This window comes from Aquarana catesbeiana, linkage group LG04 (genome assembly GCF_042186555.1).
Source record: "Aquarana catesbeiana isolate 2022-GZ linkage group LG04, ASM4218655v1, whole genome shotgun sequence".
Classification (NCBI taxonomy): Eukaryota; Metazoa; Chordata; class Amphibia; order Anura; family Ranidae; genus Aquarana; species Aquarana catesbeiana.
Genome location: NC_133327.1, coordinates 38,954,247 through 38,975,327, shown reverse-complemented (window position 1 = coordinate 38,975,327; position 21,081 = coordinate 38,954,247). Strand labels below are relative to the sequence as shown.

Here is a 21,081-nt window from a genome sequence, read left to right as displayed (position 1 = left end):
CCAGGAGATTGCCAATCACGTCAAAAGCAAGAATCATACAATTTGTGAGGAGATCTTCAATGCTCAGATACCTCCCCCACTTAACACCCCATCTCCACAGGTACAATCATTACTCCCCTCATTCAACCCGGCTACTATTGACAAGGTTGCTAAATGTTTTTCTAATGCCCACCTAACCACCTTCCCCCTGGATCTTGCTCCCTTTCAAATGCTAGGGTCAACCTCTGGCTCTATTCTACACTCTCTAACTCACATCTTCAATCTTTCCTTCTTTTCTGGCATCTTCCCCAACTCTCTAAAACAACACATCCTAAAAAGCCCCCAATGGACCCCACCAATCTTAACAACTTATGCCCCATCTTCTTACTCCCCTTTGCCTTCAAACTTCTTGAACATTTGGTCTACGACCCACTGAGCGACCATCTGACTGAGAACAAACTTTTTGATCCCCTTCAGTTCGAATTTTGCCTTAAACACTTCACCGAAACTGCTCTCCCTAAACTCCACAAATGATTTACTAACAGTTAAAACCAACGGACACTATTCTGTTCTACTTGTCCTTGACATCTTTTTTTTCATATTTTGTATTTATTAGGAAACGCAGGATACAATATTACAAGTATAAAGGAGAATCATACAGAGATGTGTAAAAACTCAAGGCAATAATGGGAATAATAAGAAACAAAATCAAAAGAAAAATGACAAGTAAGGTCAGGCGACATAAATCAATAGTACAATAACAGTAAAAATGGGTAAATACTCTAAAACGTGAGAAAGTGGGAACAGTCGAAAAACGGCAAAGTTAGTGTGAGATAGCATACAAAGGATTGGGACAAGGTGGAGGCAGTTGTTTGACCCTCAGGAATACAATTGAGATGGCTCAAGGGAGAGGAATGGAGAGCAAACAAAGCATCAGGAAGTAGATGGGTCAGATCCATATTCAGATAAATGCCAGGTGTAACGAGCCCCTTGCTCGCTCGGTTCCACTCTCCTGACACTCCTCTGCAGCTATTGAATCAGATTGCAATGTCTGAGGGTTCGGTCATCCAATGCTCCGGGATTAGAACTTCAGCTATGTGCCGTTCTAACCCAGTTGTGATAGCTCAGAACAAACACCAGGCAGGCTGTATGTAAGTTCAACCAGGAATCTCTCTTTTATTGCAATACATAGGCTCTTTTATACACTAAAAGTGGAGGTGCATACCTCCGACTCATATTACTCTAACAATACAGCTGTAACCTAATTAACCTAATTAACATGAGCCAATTACCTAATCCCTTTAGACAGACTAGATGACTCAGACATGACCTGTAGGCCTGACTGGCCTTCTTGTAGTTCAGAAAATCCAATCAACATTATCACAATAGCAGAGTTAATTAAACACAAACAACAATGGGGATCTAATGACTCTTAGACCCCATACTAGAGACTTATTTACAATACACATTCTAGCAGGCAACAGACAGACAGGTGCTGGAATCTACATTAGCATCTCCTAACAGTATCTGTCCCAGCATTATGAATCATCCACTATTCCTAATATGGGAAATCCAGGGTCCCCAGAGTCTGTGTGTCCTGGGGGACCAGGACCCGAACCAACAGTAATACCACCTCAAGGGTCCCCAGGCATACAGCTCACAAAGAGCACCATTCCCCCAAATGACAGGGCCCACGATCGATCGGCAAGAGGCTAGCATACAGTCCCCTCCAAAAGTCTCTCTGCCGGCTAGGTCTGTCACATTTCTCCCCTTTCGGCAGGAGACTAACACAGGAGGAGACCCCAGATGGGTTGACTCCGAAGTTAGTCAGTAGTTCCAGTCCTCTAATGCCTGTACCCACACAGTACCCCAAACAAATTGTTCCAAACAAAGTATTACTCACCCAGCCAACCTCTGCCTCTCTCAGAGAACATATCTGCCGCTGGGGAGAGGCCTGGACTGGCCCTTCTCCCTGGAGTCCTTTCTGCCGCTGGAGAGAAGACAGGGTGTCTGGGCTCACTCCGTCATGCTGTTGGGGATCTGGGCCGACTGCCCAGCATATCTGGGGTATATAGGTGGAGACTGAAGTCCCACCCACCTTCACAGGAAATTCAGCCTCTGTAAGTTGAGGGCAGAGGCCAGCAGTACTCGGCCCTGTTGCCAGCCCTTCTGCTGGAAACCCCACACCATCTGCTCCGGCTAACTGTTGAGGAGGGAGGACGAACACCTCCTCTCCCTTCTCCCCCTGTATCCTGATGTGCTGCTGGGAAGTGACCACCTCCTTCTCACCCTGAGCCTCCGGAACCGACGCAGGTGTAGGGCAGAGATCTTGGACCCTCTGTCCGGTTGCCAGCGCTTCAGCTGGGGAAGTTCCTTTTAACTTCACAGATAATTCTGTTGGTGCTGGGCAGAGCACAGTAAAGTTTGGCCCTAATAACAGCTCTTCTTCTTCTGGAGGCTCACCTGGCTGTTCTTCCTCAGCAGAAAAGTCTATCAAATTCCCTATCTCTGCAACTGGTGTCTGGGGTTAAAGGTTCACCATCTCCTGTCCATGGAACCCAGAAGATGCTATCAGTGCTGGGCAGAGGTTAGCAGAGCTCTGCCCTGTTGTCAGCACTTCAGCTTTGGGGATAGCGATCTCCAGATTTTCCACTGCCGAATCTCTGGCATTCTGCTGGACAGGCACATTCCTCCATCCAAGATCATCCAATGCAGCAACAGGTTCATCAAGGTCAGTCAGCACTTGCTGCATCCACCATAAGACCTCCGCCTCCATAGCTGCGGGTGCAGGTTGGCAAAGCACACCGTTACTCTGCCACATTGTCAACTCTTCAGCCAGGATTTCAGAGTTGTCAACTGGTATTTCCTGATAGTCCCAGGCAAAGGGAGCACCACCCTGCTGCTGAGCAGAGTCTAACAGCTGTTTGTAGGCGATCTCCAGCTCCCATTCCTGAACAGCCAGAAACTCCAAATCTTCCTGTGCCCAGTGCACTTCTGAGACATTCAGTCTCCGCTCTCTGTGCTCCATTATTTCCTCCAAACGCCACTCCCGATCACTCCCAAAGTCAGGGTCCCTGGACAGTCTCCAGTATAACAATCCCAGGCCATCGTAGTCAAAGCCTTCCATGGGGCTGTCATCTACTGTCCACGGGCACACTTGGGCTACATACCACTTGGGGGCTCTGTAGCTCTCGTCCAACCGCATTTCTGCCCGGATCAGCCTGCTTAACTCAGCTGTCCACTCCTGGTTCGGCTATTCCCCCAAAAACAGCATTTGCACTTCATACTGCGACCAGTACCTCACATGGATGGAGGGGAGAACTTTTCCCTGGTGTCGCTGCTCATGGGCTAGCGCTTCCTTCCAGAGTTCACAGCGGATAGAATCAAACCATCCTAGCAGGACCTGCTCTGATACTGGTCCTCTGTGCTGTATCTGCTTCTCTCGCAACCTCCTTCTGAATTCCTCATCCATGGTGGCTGGTATCTCTCCTCTCCTGCTATCTGGACCTTGGATCCAGGTGATGGTTTGGATGTGTTCACGGCAAGGAAGCACAATCCCACCATTCCCTCCACGGCTCTCAAGTAAGTCTTTCAGCGTGGCTCTCCTGCAGGCTGGTTTGGAGTGTCCCAGTAACTGGAGAGCAAATCCCAAGGCTGCCAACCAATGTAACGAGCCCCTTGCTCGCTCGGTTCCACTCTCCTGACACTCCTCTGCAGCTATTGAATCAGATTGCAATGTCTGAGGGTTCGGTCATCCAATGCTCCGGGATTAGAACTTCAGCTATGTGCCGTTCTAACCCAGTTGTGATAGCTCAGAACAAACATCAGGCAGGCTGTATGTAAGTTCAACCAGGAATCTCTCTTTTATTGCAATACACAGGCTCTTTTATACACTAAAAGTGGAGGTGCATACCTCCGACTCATATTACTCTAACAATACAGCTGTAACCTAATTAACCTAATTAACATGAGCTAATTAACTAATCCCTTTAGACAGCCTAGATGACTCAGACATGACCTGTAGGCCAGACTGGCCGTCTTGTAGTTCAGAAAATCCAATCAACATTATCACAATAGCAGAGTTAATTAAACACAAACAACAATGGGGATCTAATGACTCTTAGATCCCATACTAGAGACTTATTTACAATACACATTCTAGCAGGCAACAGACAGACAGGTGCTGGAATTTACATAAGCATCTCCTAACAGTATCTGTCCCAGCATTATGAATCAGCCACTATTCCTAATATGGGAAATCCAGGGTCCCCAGAGTCTGTGTGTCCTGGGGGACCAGGACCCGAACCAACAGTAATACCACCTCAAGGGTCCCCAGGCATACAGCTCACAAAGAGCACCGTTCCCCCAAATGACAGGGCCCACGATCGATTGGCAAGAGGCTAGCATACAGTCCCCTCCAAAAGTCTCTCTCCCGGCTAGGTCTGTCACATTGGGTTCCCAGAATTTAACTAAATTGCGGTATGGTATCATTAGCAGATGCAATAGGGTGCGAATTTCAGCTACTCTTGGACCTCTTTGCTGCCTCTGAGACACTGGACCTACTCCTCCAAAAAATCCACTCCTTTGGTCTCTATAACTGTACTCTTCTCTGTTTCTCATCCTACCTATCCCACTGCACCTTCATTGTCACAATTCTACTTCCTCCTCTCCTCTGACTTTCTCTGTCGGGGTCCCTCAAGGTTCTGTTCTTTGACCTCTTCTATTTTCATGTTGATTGCCTCCCATGGCTTTTAATACCATTTCTATGCCGATGACACCCAAATCTATCTCTCTACCCCTCAGCTCACTCCATCAGTCTCCTCATGCATCACTAATTTACTGACTGGCATATCAGCCTGAATGTTTTACCACTTCCTCAAACTCATTCTATCAAAAACCAAGCTAATAATAGTTCCTCCCTCACGTACCTCTTTCCCTGATTTCTCTGTCAAAACCAACAGCTCAATTATAAACCCGTCCCCCCATGCCAAGGTCCTAGGTGTAATCCTGGACTCTGAACTTAGATAGGCTATCCCCCTTTCAGTTCATCATGAATGCTGCTGCCAGGCTTATGCCCCTTACAAACCGCTCAGTGTCTGCTACTCCTCTCTGCTTTTCCCTCCACTGGCTTCCGCTCACCCAACGAATTAAATTCACTACTTATAAAGCCATCCACAACTCTCCCTCCATATATCACTAACCTAGTCTCAAAATACCAACAAAATCGTTCTCTTCAATCATCCAAAGACTTCCTCCTCTCTAGCTCCATGGTCACCCCATCTCGTGCTCACCTCCAGGATGCCTCCAGAGCCTCTCCCAATCTCTGGAACTTCCTACCCCAATCCGTCCGACTATCTCCTACTCTGTTCACTTTCAGACGATCCCTGAATATTCATCTCTCCAGAGACAGTTATTACCTTTGTATTTCTTGACCCTCCCTCTTAGGCTGTAAGCTCTAATGAGCAGGGCTCTCTGATTCCTGCTGTATTAAATTGTATTGTAATTGTACTGTCTGCCCTTATGCTGTAAACTGCTGCCAGCATTATTATTATTATTATCAATTTCTATATTACATTGCAGCTTGCTAAGAAATACGGCCCAGTGTATAGCTTACAAATAGGGCTACAGAAGATGGTTGTGCTGTCTGGCTACGAGACGGTGAAAGATGCTCTAGTCAATCATGCCGAGGTCTTTGCCGATAGACCACATATCCCACTTTTCTCAGAGTTAACTAAGGAAAAAGGTAACCATAACAAATCCTAACAATTTTCAATTTAACAACAGTCATTTACAGTACTTTATTACTCCTTGCAAGGCTGAAATCACCATAAGACTGAAAAAAGTAGTAATCACTAATAACTATTAGCAAATAAATATCATCTACTGTAAGTACTTTTAGTGTGACTCTTATGCCCAATGTTTCCTTCCCTATTGCGGACAATCTGCTGAAATCTCCATATAAACTTCACTACCACTCTTCCATCTGTGTCTCAGGACAGCAGCTCCTGTATAAAGGAAGCTGGCAAACTGTTTGCAGGCTTCATTCATAAATGAATCTGAACAATAATGTTACAATTTCATTTTATTAGTTATTTTGTGTGCAGATCAAAGGATAATTATTTAATCTGCACTTAACTTCTGTTAATACAATCTTGCAAGTGAAAGGAGTTTTTTTTTTAAATAGCAAACAGGACTTTGCTTACCTGCTCTGTGCAATGGTTTTGCACAGAGCAGGCCCAATCCTCTTCTTCTAGGGTCCCCAGCTGACGCTCCAGGCCCCTCCTCTTCATCGGGTGCCCCCTCGGAAAGCTGCTTTCCATGGGCGCACCAGTGGGGGCTCGGCGCCCAAGTCCCACTGCTGCGTCCTTTGACACAGACAATGAGACTTGGCCCCACCCCACGCTCCCATGTCACAGCTTTTGATCGACAGCAGAGGGAGCCAACCGCTGCACTTGTGCACATCGCTAGATCTGATCGGGCTCAGGGGGGGAGCTTCAGCACAGAAAGTTTTTCACCTTAATACATGAGGAAAGGTTGCGAGCACTGAACTTATTCTCTTTGGAGAAGAGACGCTTGAGAGGGGATATGATTTCAATATACAAATACCATACTGGTGATCCCACAATAGGGATAAAACTTTTTCGTGGAAGGGAGTTTAACTTGTGGCCACTCATTAAAATTAGAAGAAAAGAGGTTTAACCTTAAACTATGTAGAGGGTTCTTTACTGTAAGAGTGGCAAGGATGTGGAATTCCCTTCCACAGGCGGTGGTCTCAACAGGGAGCATCGATAGTTTCAAGAAACTATTAGATAAGCACCTGAACGACCGCAACATTCAGTGATATACAATGTAATACTGACATATAATCACACACATAGGTTGGACTTGATGGACTTGTGTCTTTTTTTGACTTCACCTACTATGTAACTACATAGAATGCATTAAGGTGAAAAACCTTAAGGCGTTACAACCACTTTAATTTGCCTCATTTAATTATTTGGGGGGGGGTTGCCTCAACTATTTTTTTGCTGATTTTCTTTTTTATCATTAAAGTTTTTTTTGTTTTTTTTGTAGCCTTGCATTAAAAGAAATGCATTAAAAAAAAACTGATTAATTTGTAAAATACATTTTCAGTGCAAGGCAATGCACACAATATCAATTTTATTTTTTTATCTACAGTAACACTTGTTTTAAAACTAGGCATCAAGTGATCAATGTTCAGGGACAACATGCTCAGTTGATGCCTAAAATATCCCACCAACTTTCAGGTGCCATTGTAAAGAGATAATGTTATACACTTTACCTGTCCGCGGTCATAATGTTATAGCTGATGGATGTATGGGTGACTTTTGTTATGTTAAGTACGAGGGTTCCACACTTTTTTAACTCTATTAAATATAAAAAGTGCAGAAATGTTTTAAAGACCCCCTATTAGTAAAAAAAATATTGGCAAATAATGCAATAGACCCATAAGAAGAAATGTAAAAATTAGTTTGGTCCACAAAGGATATACCGGTACAAGAGCCGAACTGGCTAAAGTAGTCAGTAAAGCAAGTACATGCCAGCAGTGCTGGCATCTACAGCCTCCTGCACGATACCTTTAGCCTGCTTCAAGTGCAGCTAAGGATCATCAAAAACTTGCTTATAATCTACCACAATACATACATTTGTTTGTCATTCTGGGTCCGCCCCAGAAGTGTGTTCTGCTCCTGGTCACTTACACTATTTGTCCCAGTAACAGTGTTGCATTTTGGTAGGTGGGGGACATATGAGTAATATGTTATGAATAACAGAGAAAAAAAATGTATGTATTGTGGTAGATTTTCACTTAGTTAGATTCATTTCTCTCAATGGATCGCAAGATGGTCCTGAAGAAGCTATATATGAGAAACATGTTGACCTTGTGGCTCTAAAACAATCTAATTTATGTTAATTGTACTGTAATTGTTTATTGGAAATTGTGAGAGAATATTGCTGAACCACGCTCAAACAATTTTCTTTTAAATATGTTTTTAAAGCAAAAATAAATGTAATATAAGTTTTATGAATTGTAAGTTTCATCACATCTGGTTGTCAGGAGCATCTAGCGCTCCTGCTCCTTTATTCCAGCATCCGGGTTTTGGTTATGGCATTCTCCCTGTCTTTTTCCACCTGCAAGGTGATTGATGTGGTCAGTCCCTGGGTGGAAACTCAAACCTGTTATAAGCCTGCCAAACCCTCACACGCATGCTTGTGATAGAGATTGATACGTGTGTTACTCCTGATCAAGCCCCCTGTCTGTCTACCCTGCTCTGCTATTGGATTTCCCTGTGTATGATCTTGGACCGGATTTTGGACTATTCCCTAAACTCAGCCTGCCTTTTACCTGGACTGTCATAGAACCACTCTGCTTGTCTGCCAATCGCAAGTACCTGTTTGCTTTGTTCAGTTTGCGCCTGCCCTGGCGTGGTGGCCAGGCACTATAGCATTGTGTATAAGACCTAGGGGCAACCGAGTACTGGTAGGCCTGCTTGCCTTATGGGAAAAGGGGCTGCTATAGGTGAAGCACACAGTAGCCAGCTATAGTGTCTGACCACCTGCATTAGGGTAGACGTGACAGTGGTGTAAAGTCTTTGTACAGGTAGGTCTATGGAAAATGCCATTTTGCTAGCTTAAAAAAATGACCCTGTCACTTTTTAAAACATTTTTTAAACATGCAATTTACAGACATTTTCACAAAATATTTCTACTTACCCCTCTTGTTGATCTTTGATAATTTCTTGAGTTCCACTTCTGCCCTGTACACACGGTCGGACATTGATCGGACATTCCGACCACAAAATCCGTCTGATTTTTTCCAACGGATTTTGGGCCAAACTTGTCTTGCATACACACGGTCGCACACAGTTGTCCGATCGTTCTGAACACGGTGACGTAAAACACGTACGTCGGGACTATAAACGGGGCAGTAGCCAATAGCTTTCGTCTCTTAATTTATTCTGAGCATGCATGGCACTTTGTGCATCAGATTTGTGTACACACGATCGGAATTTAACCGAACGGATTTTGTTGACGGAAAATTTTATATCCTGCTCCCAAATTGTGGGTGTCGGAAATTCGGACGGAAAAAGTCAGATGGAGCCCACACACGATCGGAACTTCCGACAACACAATCCGATCGCACATTTTTAGTCGGAAAATCCGACCATGTGTACAGGGCATAAGGCTTCCACTGGAAGAGTCTTTAGCTTCCGACATACTTCAGAGTGTGTTGGATACCTTATACGTTGTGGTTCCTTCCATTGAATTGTGTCACTTCAGGGCAAAATAGTGAAGCAGGGATGAAGGTAGGAACCACAGCGGTCAGCAGGGAGTTCCTCAACCAGCAAAGCTTGGGAAGGCAACAAAGATCAGCCAAGGGTGAAGTATTAACACTTCCCTTTGCAGGTTTACCTTGGAAATTAATATAAAAAACGAGTGACAGAGTTCCTTAAGAATACAATAACATCTACCCTTTTCCAATAAACCAGTTCTGGGTAGACTAAATGTTTGAAAGCTTATTTACAGTGGCTATGAGAGCTGCCCTTAGCTGCCACGGGTCTTGTGATTACCTTTATTGAAAGTAAATTTTGCATACGTCAGCCTGGACCGGCCCATAGATGGGCACAGTGGACTGGACAACTTTTTTTTTTTGTGTGTGAAAATAATATAACCACTTTCCAAGGTGATTCTGGCCACACCAAATATGGAAACACTGAGGTGTTTGCATCCACTGAACTTTCCCGCAGGTTAAATCAAAGGAAAACAATATACAGGTATATCCAGTTGATAGACTGCATGTTTCCTTTTTCTTTAGGTCTTTTGTTTTCTAATGGTGATATCTGGAGGGTCATGAGACGGTTCACTTTTTCTGCTCTGCGAGATTTCAGGATGGGAAGCAAAATGATAGAAGATAAGATCACAGAAGAATGCAGATGTCTGGTAAACACATTCAAAGCCTACGGAGGTCAGGAATGGGTTTTGTTTTTGTTGCTACAGTAGTACTAGATTCCTGTGTTGCATTGTTCATTGACCTTTTTCCCCAGTAAACTTGCATTTCTCATGTCAAGCTGGTCACTCAAACCCAATCAAATCTCATTTTAGATTTGACCTTTAAGATTTAAAAAATGTATCAGCAGGTAAGTAAAGTGAAGGTCCACATAAATGGATATCATTAGAATGGATTTTTTTTTTTTTTGGTAGGACTTCACACTTTGGTGCTGCTGTTAAAAGTTAAAAGAGCAAATACGTTTACATGAGCAAAGCTGCAAATCAAATACAGGTGAACTTTATACACATTTGCACTGTGTACAAAGACGTTTCACAAAACATTTATTAACCACTTCAGGTTTACCATTCTTCATGACCAGGCCATTTTTTGCGATACGGTATTGCGTTACTTTACCTGACAATTGCGCGGTCATGCGACACTGTACCCAAATAAAATGTACAGTGGTACCTTGGATTACGAGCATAATTAGTTCCAGAAGAATTCTTGTAATCCAAAGCACTCGTATATCAAAGCATCCGAGCTGCTCCGAGTGTCACCGGCACCACCGCACCTCTGGCCAAATGTGGTACTGGACACTCCATTGACTTGAATTCTGCTCATCTTGCGAGACAACGCTCGCAAACTAAGTCAGGATTTAAAAAAAAAAATAATAGCTCGTATTGCGAAACGCTCGTAAACCGCGTTACTCACAATCCGAGGTATTACTGTATGTCCTTTTCCCCACAAATAGAACTTTCTTTTGGTGGTATCCGATCACCTCTGCGGTTTTTATTTTTTGCGCTATAAACAAAAAAAGACTGACAATTTTAAATAAAAACAATATTTTTTACTTTCTGCTATTAAACATACCCAATTAAAAAAAATTAAAAAATCGAATTTCTTCATCACTTTAGGCCAATATGTATTCTGCCACATATTTTTAGTAAAACAAATCCCAAGCGTATATTGATTGGTTTGCGCAAATGTTATAGCATCTTCAAACTATGGGATATTTTTATTTATTTATTTTCTAGTAATGGCAGTGATTAGCGACTTATAGTGGGACTGCAATATTGCGGCAGACAAATCGGACACCTCACATTTTTGCCACTTTTTGGGGACCAGTGACACTAATACAGTGATCAGTGCTAAGAAATATGCACTGTCACTGTACTAATGACACTGGCTGGGAAGGGGTTAACATCAGGGACGATCAAAGGGTTAACTGTGTGCCTAGGTTATGCTTACTCACTGTTGGGGAGGTGCTTTGACTAGATGAAGGCAAAGATAAAGATCCATGTTTCTCCTTTGCAGAAACACAGGATCAGTGCCTTCCCTTCTGACAGAACGACAATCTGCTTTGTTTACATAGGCAGATTGTCATTCTGCCTGCGTCATCAGTGGGTGCCAGCGGACATAGAATCCACGGTACCTGCCGCTGGGCACCAGCTGTGTATAATCTCAGTGGGAGCCGGTCGCTGGTGGGGCACTCACGCGGCCCAGACCTGAGGTTACATAGTTACATAGTAGGTGAGGTTGAAAAAAGACACAAGTCCATCAAGTCCAACCTATGTGTGTGATTATGTGTCAGTATTACATTGTATATCCCTGTATATTGCGGTCATTCAGGTGATTATCTAATAGTTTTTTGGTGTCAGATTACATACTAGGTACGTGATCTGGTGCAGAGCAGCCTCCCTGGTGCAGTATATCTGTGGTGGGTGGTCATTAAGTGGTTAAGCTTTCCGCAAATTTCTTGAAGTGGCTTTGTCAGATACAGGTAGTGGCTGAACTATAGCTATAGCAGATATGGAGCCTGGGGGTGGGAGAGGGCCCCATTAGTAAATCTGTTAAGTCAAATTAAGCCTAGAAAATCCATAAGCATATGAATACAAATCCAGTACTATATCATCAGGGACTGAAGAGGTTACAGTTGACTATAAAGCTTGCCATACACTGGTGGAGTTTTATCCGATCCCTGTGTATTGGCCAAAATTTTAACAGTGGGTTACTTTGCCGGTACTGCTCAGCTTGGCAATCTTTGATTCAAAAATATAAGGAGTCGGGAGGAAATTGTTGGTGAAACACATACCTTCCAACATTTTGAGATGGGAATGAGGGACAACTACTAGCAAACATATGTAGGCATAGGACACGCCCTCTGCCACACCCCCTTAAAGGAGAATTAGCCCCAAAAAAAGGTTAATTAAATCCACAAGGGATTTTTTTACCACTACTATTTTTTATATTGGCTTTAAAAATGTACAAATGCAGCAATTTAGAATTTGGATGGAAGGTTTAGCACTGGAGAACACTTTTTGAAAGATAAAAAGTGCATTTTATATACAACTATAAGGATCAGACCAAAATGAGGGACAAATGAGGAGGAATGAGGGACAGAGGGATATTGCTCCAAATCAGGGACAGTCCCTCAAAATCCGGGACAGTTGGGAGCTATGGGAACAATGACTGCGGCTAATCAGCTACAACCACGGGGTATTCTCACAGCCCTGGGTAATAGCAGTCAGAATTCAGTAGCTGTCAGCAGAGATTCATCCATCTGCACTGTTTAGTGTGGCTGGGTAAAATTAAGAGATCTCTCTCGCTCAGAACATCTAAATATGTATGGTCAGCTTAATATTGACCCACCTGTGAAGTCTTTTGTAACGAAGAGTTGATGTCAGACACACAGGAGGTCTTTGGGATCTTGGTGTCTCTTATTTTCTCCATGCAGCAAGCAGTAGTACAGCTTGGTCCCCCTCACCATCTAGGAATTCGTTTATTGCCCTATAGTTTCTGCTGCAGCCAGGCCACTCTGGAGATTACTATCTAATAGTCTTCATTAGACTGTAAAAATCCATAAAATGTCTTCTCAGAAAATTAAAATCTGATACAATGGCTGAGGTTTTTAGTTCTGCAAAAAAAAAAGGCTAAATGTATAGAAATGTGTTATAGAGCACTAACAATCATGTCATGGGTTTAGCAGTGGGTTTAGGAGTGTAAACAATCATGTCATAATGTATACTATCATTAATTAAATTTGAGATCTTATACCTCTAAAAAGATCAGTTGATATTGAAAAAGTCTGAGTAATTAGCTGGAAAATACAGTGTATGTCCAGTCAAAGCTTTTTCTAAAACACTGCCTTACAATTAGCAACAACTTAAGTCAGCCTGATCTTGGTTTGATCAGATCCTTTTAAGGACAGAGGAGAGATCTGGGGTCTAATAGACAACAGATTAGGGTTGCCATGGGATCTAGTGCAGGTTTTAGATCCTGGGTCCAGGTTTTACTCCACCTGAAACCCGGACACACCAGTGGCAGCCCTGCAGCACCAGTCCTCCTTTCCCCCTCTCCCCTCCAGTCTGCTTCCAGTGCTTTCAATTATATTGGTGGGGGCGCTTTAACTGGGGTACAGACTGGCCTTGGGCAAATATACTGGGGGACAGACTGACCCAGGGGGATTATACTGGGGGACAGACGGACCTGGGGGGGATGTACTGGGGGACAGACTGACCAAGGAGGGATTATACTGGTGGACAGGCTGACCTAAGGGGGACTGTACGGGGGGACAGACTGACCTTGTTTGATTAAACTAAGCTCCTTTTGCTTCTCCCATTATTTACACAATTTGGCCACACCCACTGTTTGTCATGTGACGCTTCATGCGCTGTAATACTACTCTTCTTGGGGCACCCAAAGGTGTCCCAGGTCTTTTACAATCCTATAATGTAAACGGCAAAAAAAAAAAAAAAAAATTGTTGTGTGCCGCTAAAGTGTTCGGGTTTGGCGTGATGAAAAGATGGCAACCCTTGAACAGATGTCTCAGTAAAGAGGAACTGTCATGATCCATACTATCACAAGGGATGTTGTCAATCCCTTGTGATAGCAATACACTGATCAAAAAAATTAAAAATAAATGATAGACAGTGTAAAAAAAGTTTTAAATAAAATAAATAATAAAATAGGGTGAATGCATACATAAGTCCCGCACGCATATGTAAACAGTGATCGCACCACACATGTGAGGTATCACCGTGAACGTCAGAATGAAAGCAATAATTCTAGCTTTAGACCTTCTGTGTAAATCTAAAATGGCAACCTGTAAAAGCTTTTAAAGTGTCACCTATGGAGAATTTTAGGTACCGTAGTTTGGCGCTGTTCCACGGGCATTCACAGTTTTAAAGTGTGACATGTTAGGTATCTATTTACTCTGCATAACATCTTTTATACTTCCCAAAAAAGGTATTATATTGTGTTTGTGTGCACTAAAATTAATTAAAGTGTATTTTTTCCAAAAAAATTTGTTTAAAACACTGCACAAATATCATGTGAGATAAAAAAAAATGTAAAACCCATTATTTTATTCTATAGGGCCTCTGCTAAAAAAAATATACATAATGTTTGTGGGTTCTAAGTAATTAAAAAAAAAAAATATTTTTACATGTAGGACAGAAGTGTCAGAACTGGCCTGGTAGAACAGTAGTTAAACATATTTTTGGCTAATCTTTGTTATTGCAGGAAAACCTTTTGAAAACTCCACAGTGGTGACTACTGCTGTGGCCAATATCATTGTTTCTATCGTACTGGGCAATCGCTTAGACTATGATGATCCAACACTGTGCAGGCTTGTGACAAATATAAGAGAAAATATCAGAATCATAGGCTCCCCAATGGTACAGGTAAGTTCCCCGTTTTACAGCAACAGCAAATTATGGGTAGATGCTGGTGATTTCCTGGTGCCTCCATGGCAGCATACATATGGTTGGTTGTTCCGCCGACAATCAACACACAGGACCACAATAACTGTATACATTAAAGACAGCATCTGCCCCACTCAATTCTTTTTTCTGTCCTCAAGCCTGCAGGATCATACGTCAGCAACAGCCTTGCCTCACCGTCCATGCTCTCCTGTAGTGAAGTCCCTTTTCTTAGGCTGCCAGATGCACCAAAAAGTGGGGGAGCCCTCTTTTCTGTTGATCTTTTCTGGACATACCTGAGTACATGGTGAGCTGCCCTGATGATAAAGTCTGATGGAGTTTTCCCAAGTGTCTCCAGGCCTCCGGTCCAGCGTCTTCTTCTCACTCTCCCGTAAATCATGCAGGCAGGTTGGTTGTGCCTGCAAGCCAGCCTGTCTTCTGATACATATGATGGAGCAATAGGCGCTTAGTGTCAGCGGCACTTTGCAAACATTTTTTCCTGATTGTGGGGGGGCATGTTTTCCTCATTGGCACAATGACATCATCACGCATGTGGTAGTACAATGTGGCCAGCGGCGGCCATCTTGGTACAGGGTAGAGTTATTATATAAACCACCCTCAGGCGAATTATGGCACCTTCCCTAGGAGTCAAGGAGGCCTGCTCTGCCCCTCTATAATATGGATCAAGACCAAGGTACTGGTTTTTCCTGCTGGTCCCAGGCCTACCTGGTGTGTTTGTTTCCAATTTTATTCCCTTTTTTTCTTTTTCTTCATCTTTCCTCCAGCTCCCCCCCCTACAAACAATCACCAAGCAGAAAAGATACTCAACATGCTAATAAGGGCTGCATCATTACAGGTGAAAAAAAAAGCACATCAGGCGTGGTTCATAGAACCTTTTTTTTCCTATTTGTTTTTTGCCATTCCGCATCGCTATTTGTCTTGCAAGAGATCAGACAGTCATGACAGACACACACAGGAGCAATCCAATTCTTCCCCTCAGTCTTCCCACAGATCACAGAGACCATCCCGTCATACCTCTAAGCAGCGTGGCCCGTCTCGTGGTTGCTTTAGCCCTGGCAATGGAGTCTGCTGGATCTGTGGCAAACAAGCTCTTCCTGGGGAATTAGTTTGTGAATCATGCTCACTCGGGCTACTAGCATTTAGGAAAAAGAAAAGCAAGAGTCTATGGACAACATGAAAAAATTAATCAAGGACTCTATTAGAGAGCTAACTCTTTTGCATGACATTCTAGGCTCATCCTCTAATGATAGGCCCATTCAAATCCTTACACATCAGAAAGACTCTGACGCCAGATCTGAGGCTGATACCACAGCCTCTTTTGACTTTGTGGATATTGAAGCCTTCGTAGCCACCATGAAGGAGGCAATTCAGTGGGAGAAAGTTTCAGAACCCCCATCAAAATCCAGAAGATATTTTTGCCATTTAAAGAAGAAATCTTCAGCTTTCCCGTTTATGGACGAGATAAAGGAGGTCGCCCTAGAAGAGTGAAGGAAAGTGGATAAAATAATAGGTTCTGCAAGCTATATCCATTAGCAAAACCAGACGCCCAGTTTTTATATGCAGCCCCCACAGTGGAAGCTTCTGTCATGAAATTGGCACAAAATACAACCCTCCCACTAGAAGATGCTGTCTCCTTCAGGGATATCCTCGATCGTAGGATTAATTTGGATTTGGAAAAAAACGTATCAGGCGGCTGGCGAGGTCTGCAAGCCAGCAGTGGCTCTCACCTCAGTTTTGAGAGCAGGCAAAAAATGGCCAGATAATATAGAACTAGCCCATAGACAGGGTATAGACTTTGACCATATCATCAAGGCTTTGGATGAGCTAAAGCTAGCTTCAGATTTGATTGCAGAAGCAGCCATAGATATACTGATGTGCTTGGCAATGCTATCATCTATTACAATAAGAAGAGCTCTCTGACCTTTTCCACTCAAGATGTGCAAAAGTCCTTTTGACTCCTGGCCCACCCAAACTGGCCCAGTAGGTGCCCATCTCAGAGCATTTTTGCAGGTTTGAATGGAAAACTATACAGATCAGTGGGTGATCTCCATGATTCAGCAGGGTCACTTCTGGAAATTCAAACTTCATCCACCATGAATATCCTTTCTACCCTCCAGACTACCAAGATAGCCAGAAAAAGACGAAATTCTACATCAGTATATCCCATCGCTGATTCAGCAGCAGGCAGTGGTTCCAGTCCCAGAGTCAGAGAAATTCTCAGGCTTTTACTCTATAGTATTCCTAGTATGCAAGAAATCAGGAGGCTGGAGACCAGTATTGGACCTGAAAAGTATAAAACAGGTTCATTCTTCTGGAACGCTACGTAATGGAATTGCTCAATGCAGTCATATTAGCCATCCTGCCTGAAGATTGGCTGGTCTCCAAAGATCTCCAAGATGCCTATTTACATGTTCCAGTCCACCTCGATTTCCAACCGTATCTGAGGTTCAAAGTGAATAATCTTCACCTCCAGTTCCAGTGTCTGCCCTTCGACATCTCAACCATACTGAGAACCTTTGCCAGCCAAGGTGCTAGTAGAAATCTTGGCTCCCCTTTGAGCGTGGGGAGTTTAAGTACTGCATTACCTAGACGACATGCTCATTCGGTCCCAAGACAGAGAAACTCTGACAATTCACCTACAGGAAGTCATGATCACCTTGATCAGGTTTGGGTGTCTAATAAACCATGCCAAGAGCCAGTTCATGCCCATGCAGAAGATGGTATACCTGGGAGCCCTATTCGACATGCAGAAATGATCAGTATCGCTTCCCCTGGAAGAGATTCCTGTAATCAGAGAGAAATTGAGCAGAGAAAGTTAGCATCAGCTTGCCTCAGTCTTCTGGGGTCTTTCTCTGCCTGTATCCCAATGATAAAGTGGACCTGTTGGCATCTGCATACTTTCTAAAATGGTCTCTATCTTAATAGAGGAGGAAATCTTTGATGCAGAAGATAATCATAACTCTGGACAGCCTTTGGTGGTGGACAAGAACACAGCAAAACCACTGTTTCAATGGCCACACATTCTGGACTAGTCTTACATTCGATGCAAGTTGTTTGGGTTGGAGTGCCCACTGAGAAGGCAGAATGGTTCAGGCAAGGTTGAACACTTTGCATATAGTTTCCAACATTATGGAACTGAAGGCGGCTTGGATGACTATTTCCCCCCTAGCCCCTCATATTACATGGAAATCTCTCCCATTACAGATGGACAACAGGGCAGCAGTTGCCTACATTCAGAACCAGGGAGGGACCCACAGCAAGTATTTATTAAAGGAAGTATTCCTGATCTTGTCCTGGACAGAGAGGAACTTATGCAACCTCAGAGTCTCTTACACACCAGCATTCCAGAATATTCTAGCGGACCTTCTGTCCAGAAGCTTTGCCAAAAACAAATGGTCTCTAAACCAGGATGTATTCCAGTGGATTTGTCAAGTATGGGGTTATACCCAGATAGATCTCTTTGCATCCCTGCTGAGCACCAAGACCCCCCTATACTTCACAAGGTACTAGGCCCCGGAGCCCATGGTGATAGATGCTCTGGTTCAACCCTGGGAGTTCTAGAGAGGATATGCCTTTCCCTCAATTCCATTGATCTTACGGTTTCTACATCCCCTGGTTAGGTCTGTTGGCCCAAGAGAACATGGTTTTCACTCCTGGTTCACCTGTCTCTCTGAAAGCCCCTAGCTCTCCCAGGGCTTCAGAATCTGCTAGAGGAGACCCAAGGAGAATATGTTCATCCACATCCAGAAGCCCTGAATTTAAGGGTATGGAAGTTGAGTGGCGAAGGTTGGAAAAACTGGACTGCTTCCACGATGTAATTCAAACCCTGTTGCACACCAGAAAAAAACATCTACCAATAGAACATACTACAAGGCCTAGGAAAAATGTCTACACTTTGCAGAAAAAAATCATTTTGATCCCTAAAAGCAGAGGCGCATAAAATTATTCTGTTTTTCCAAAGAGGATCTGGGGTTAGGCCTTAACGGATACCAGATGGGCACTGAATCCTCTTATAGAGTTTCTTAAAAGCGGTTCTTCAGTTAAAACCGCAGAGAAAAACACTTTATCCAAAATGGGATCTACCTTTTATCCTAAACCTGCTTGCAGCTCCTCCTTTCGCTTAAACTAAATTTTGTTCACTGGAGGATATCACACATTCAAAGCAGCCTTCCTGGTAGCAATCACCTCAGTTTGCAGAGTATCATAGATCCTGGGAGTTCAGAACCCCACATCACATTCTTCCCAGACAGGGTAGTGCTTCAGCCTTTGATACCTATAATTTTTTTTTGTCATCACAGCAATTAATTAGTTTGATTTGGACTTTGTTATATATATATGTTCTGTTACGAAGTGATTCCGCTGCACTTATATGTTGCACTTCATCATTTGTTTGTGAGTTGGGTGGACACACTCTGAAAGCAGCAATCATAGCCTTGCAAGATTAGGCAAACAATGCTACAAGAAAGATATTTACTATTGTTAAGAAGTTGTTTGCGCTGATTATATATTTTTTTTATATCCACCAATTTATTCTGAGAGTTTCATCCATTTACCATCTCAACCGAGAATGAGTTCTACCAGCTTTTTCAGAGGAGCAGAATTCACCGAAGCTGCATGAACTAGATGTAGCAAGAACCTTAAAGCATTACATTGCTGTCACTCAGCCTTTTCAGAAGGATCAGTGTTTATTCATCATCCCTAATGGAGCAAGGAAAGGACAAGCAAAGGAAAGGACAGCATCAAAGAGAACAATAGCCAGTTGGATAGTTTGGATAATACACAGGGCATATCGGTCTAGTAGCCTTCCAGTACCCGAGTCGGTTAATGCTCACTCAACTCGAGGGATCATATTTTCTTGGGCAGCTTGGGCTAAGGTTTCTCCTTAAACTATCTGACAGGTAGCAAGCCTCATTTACCACTTTCATCAAGCTGGTCCTCATTTACCTCACTTACTACTGTCACACTACAGTCTAGGTCCGGCCTTCCTAAGGCCCCTATCACACAGGCTGCCTGATTAGGTCTGATTGTCAGTTTTTCAGGAAGACCTGATCGGACACCCCATTCACCTCTATGGGGTGGTGGATGTCAGCGGTGATATTTCTGCTTATACCCGCTGCTATCCAATCCTCTCCTCTCCGCCAAAACCAGACGGATGAAGGTCCTATTTTCCATCTGTCTGGTGAATGGAATAGATGGAATCAGATGAAACCGGATAAGCGGTCCGTTTTTATCCAATTTCCCCATAATGGAGAGTGGGACTCTGTCCATCTTCACTCTGCTCAGTAAGCGGAGACGGACCTGTCATCCGCCTGCTCAGTAGGGATCAGTGGAGAGATCCCCCGCTGAGAAAGCCGATCCCACAGAACGGAGACACCCATGTGAAAGGGGCCTAATTTCCCTAGACTTCAGGAAAAGGACTTTGCAATTTTCAATTTTATAAAACACTGAATTAGAAAAAAAAATTGCAGCAATCCCCCCCCCCGTAAGTGAGGTATTTACTATATGTATGCTGCCATGGAGGCACCGGGTAACTGAAAAATTTGAATACTTACCTTTTCGTAATTTTTCCTTTCCTAGTGCCTGTCAATGGCAGCAAACACCTCTCTCTACTTTCTTCTTGCTTAATCTGTTTTCTGCAGTTTTTGAGACTAGTTACTAGAATGGAGTGGGGAGTATGCTGTCTTTTATTTATAGAGTTAACGCGGTCCTGCGGGTTGATTGTGGGCGGATCAACCAACCATATGTATGCTGCCATGGATAGGCACCAGGAAAGTGTTCCCAGCTGCATAAGAAGCTCAGAGAGTTAGGGCTGGAGGAACAGCAGCACACTGATCTTCTGAATGGTTGTGTGTGTGTGTGTGTGTGTGTGTGTGGTGTGGGGGGGGGATGTCATCAGAGGAGGAGAGAAGGCTGAGTTCTCAGCACAGCCAGAAAACTGACCACACTGTTCTCTTGTGCCTAGTGTGGTCAATTTCTAATAGGATAGCAGAGGGACTGGCAGGAACAGCAGAGATTTGATACAAAAGATGCAATACAAAGAGAACAGGATACTTTTTCATACATGTACATGGTACAGCAGGCACATATCAGAAATATGAAATGGTCGGTTACAATATTCTTTAACACTGGCAGGGGTGATTAAAATGATCATCTTGTATTTATTCATGTAAAACCTGTATTCCAAAAGTAAAAAAAAAACTGTTTGCTGTAACTTCTTATAAAGTGTAAGCTAGGGTTTGGTTCAGTTTGTTTAGTGTATTTAAATCTGCTAATCCACATAACACTACACCCCTCCCCCTGACTGACAATGCAGTTGTTCCTCCTGTGCTCATTCCTCCAGAGTTGTGTCTCACTAATGTGTGTTACTTGCCA

At 43.4% G+C, this 21,081-nt stretch overlaps 1 protein-coding gene across 1 annotated transcript in view; it reads left to right on the top strand.

Moving 5' to 3' along the window:
• The window catches only part of LOC141139171 (cytochrome P450 2K1-like), a 69,664-nt gene that overhangs the window by 26,228 nt on the left and 22,355 nt on the right, over positions 1–21,081 (top strand). Inside the window, exons 3-5 of the mRNA XM_073625071.1 lie at positions 5,560–5,722; positions 9,815–9,964; positions 14,510–14,670. Coding sequence (XP_073481172.1) covers positions 5,560–5,722; positions 9,815–9,964; positions 14,510–14,670 — 474 coding nt within the window. The remainder of the gene's footprint in view (positions 1–5,559; positions 5,723–9,814; positions 9,965–14,509; positions 14,671–21,081) is intronic.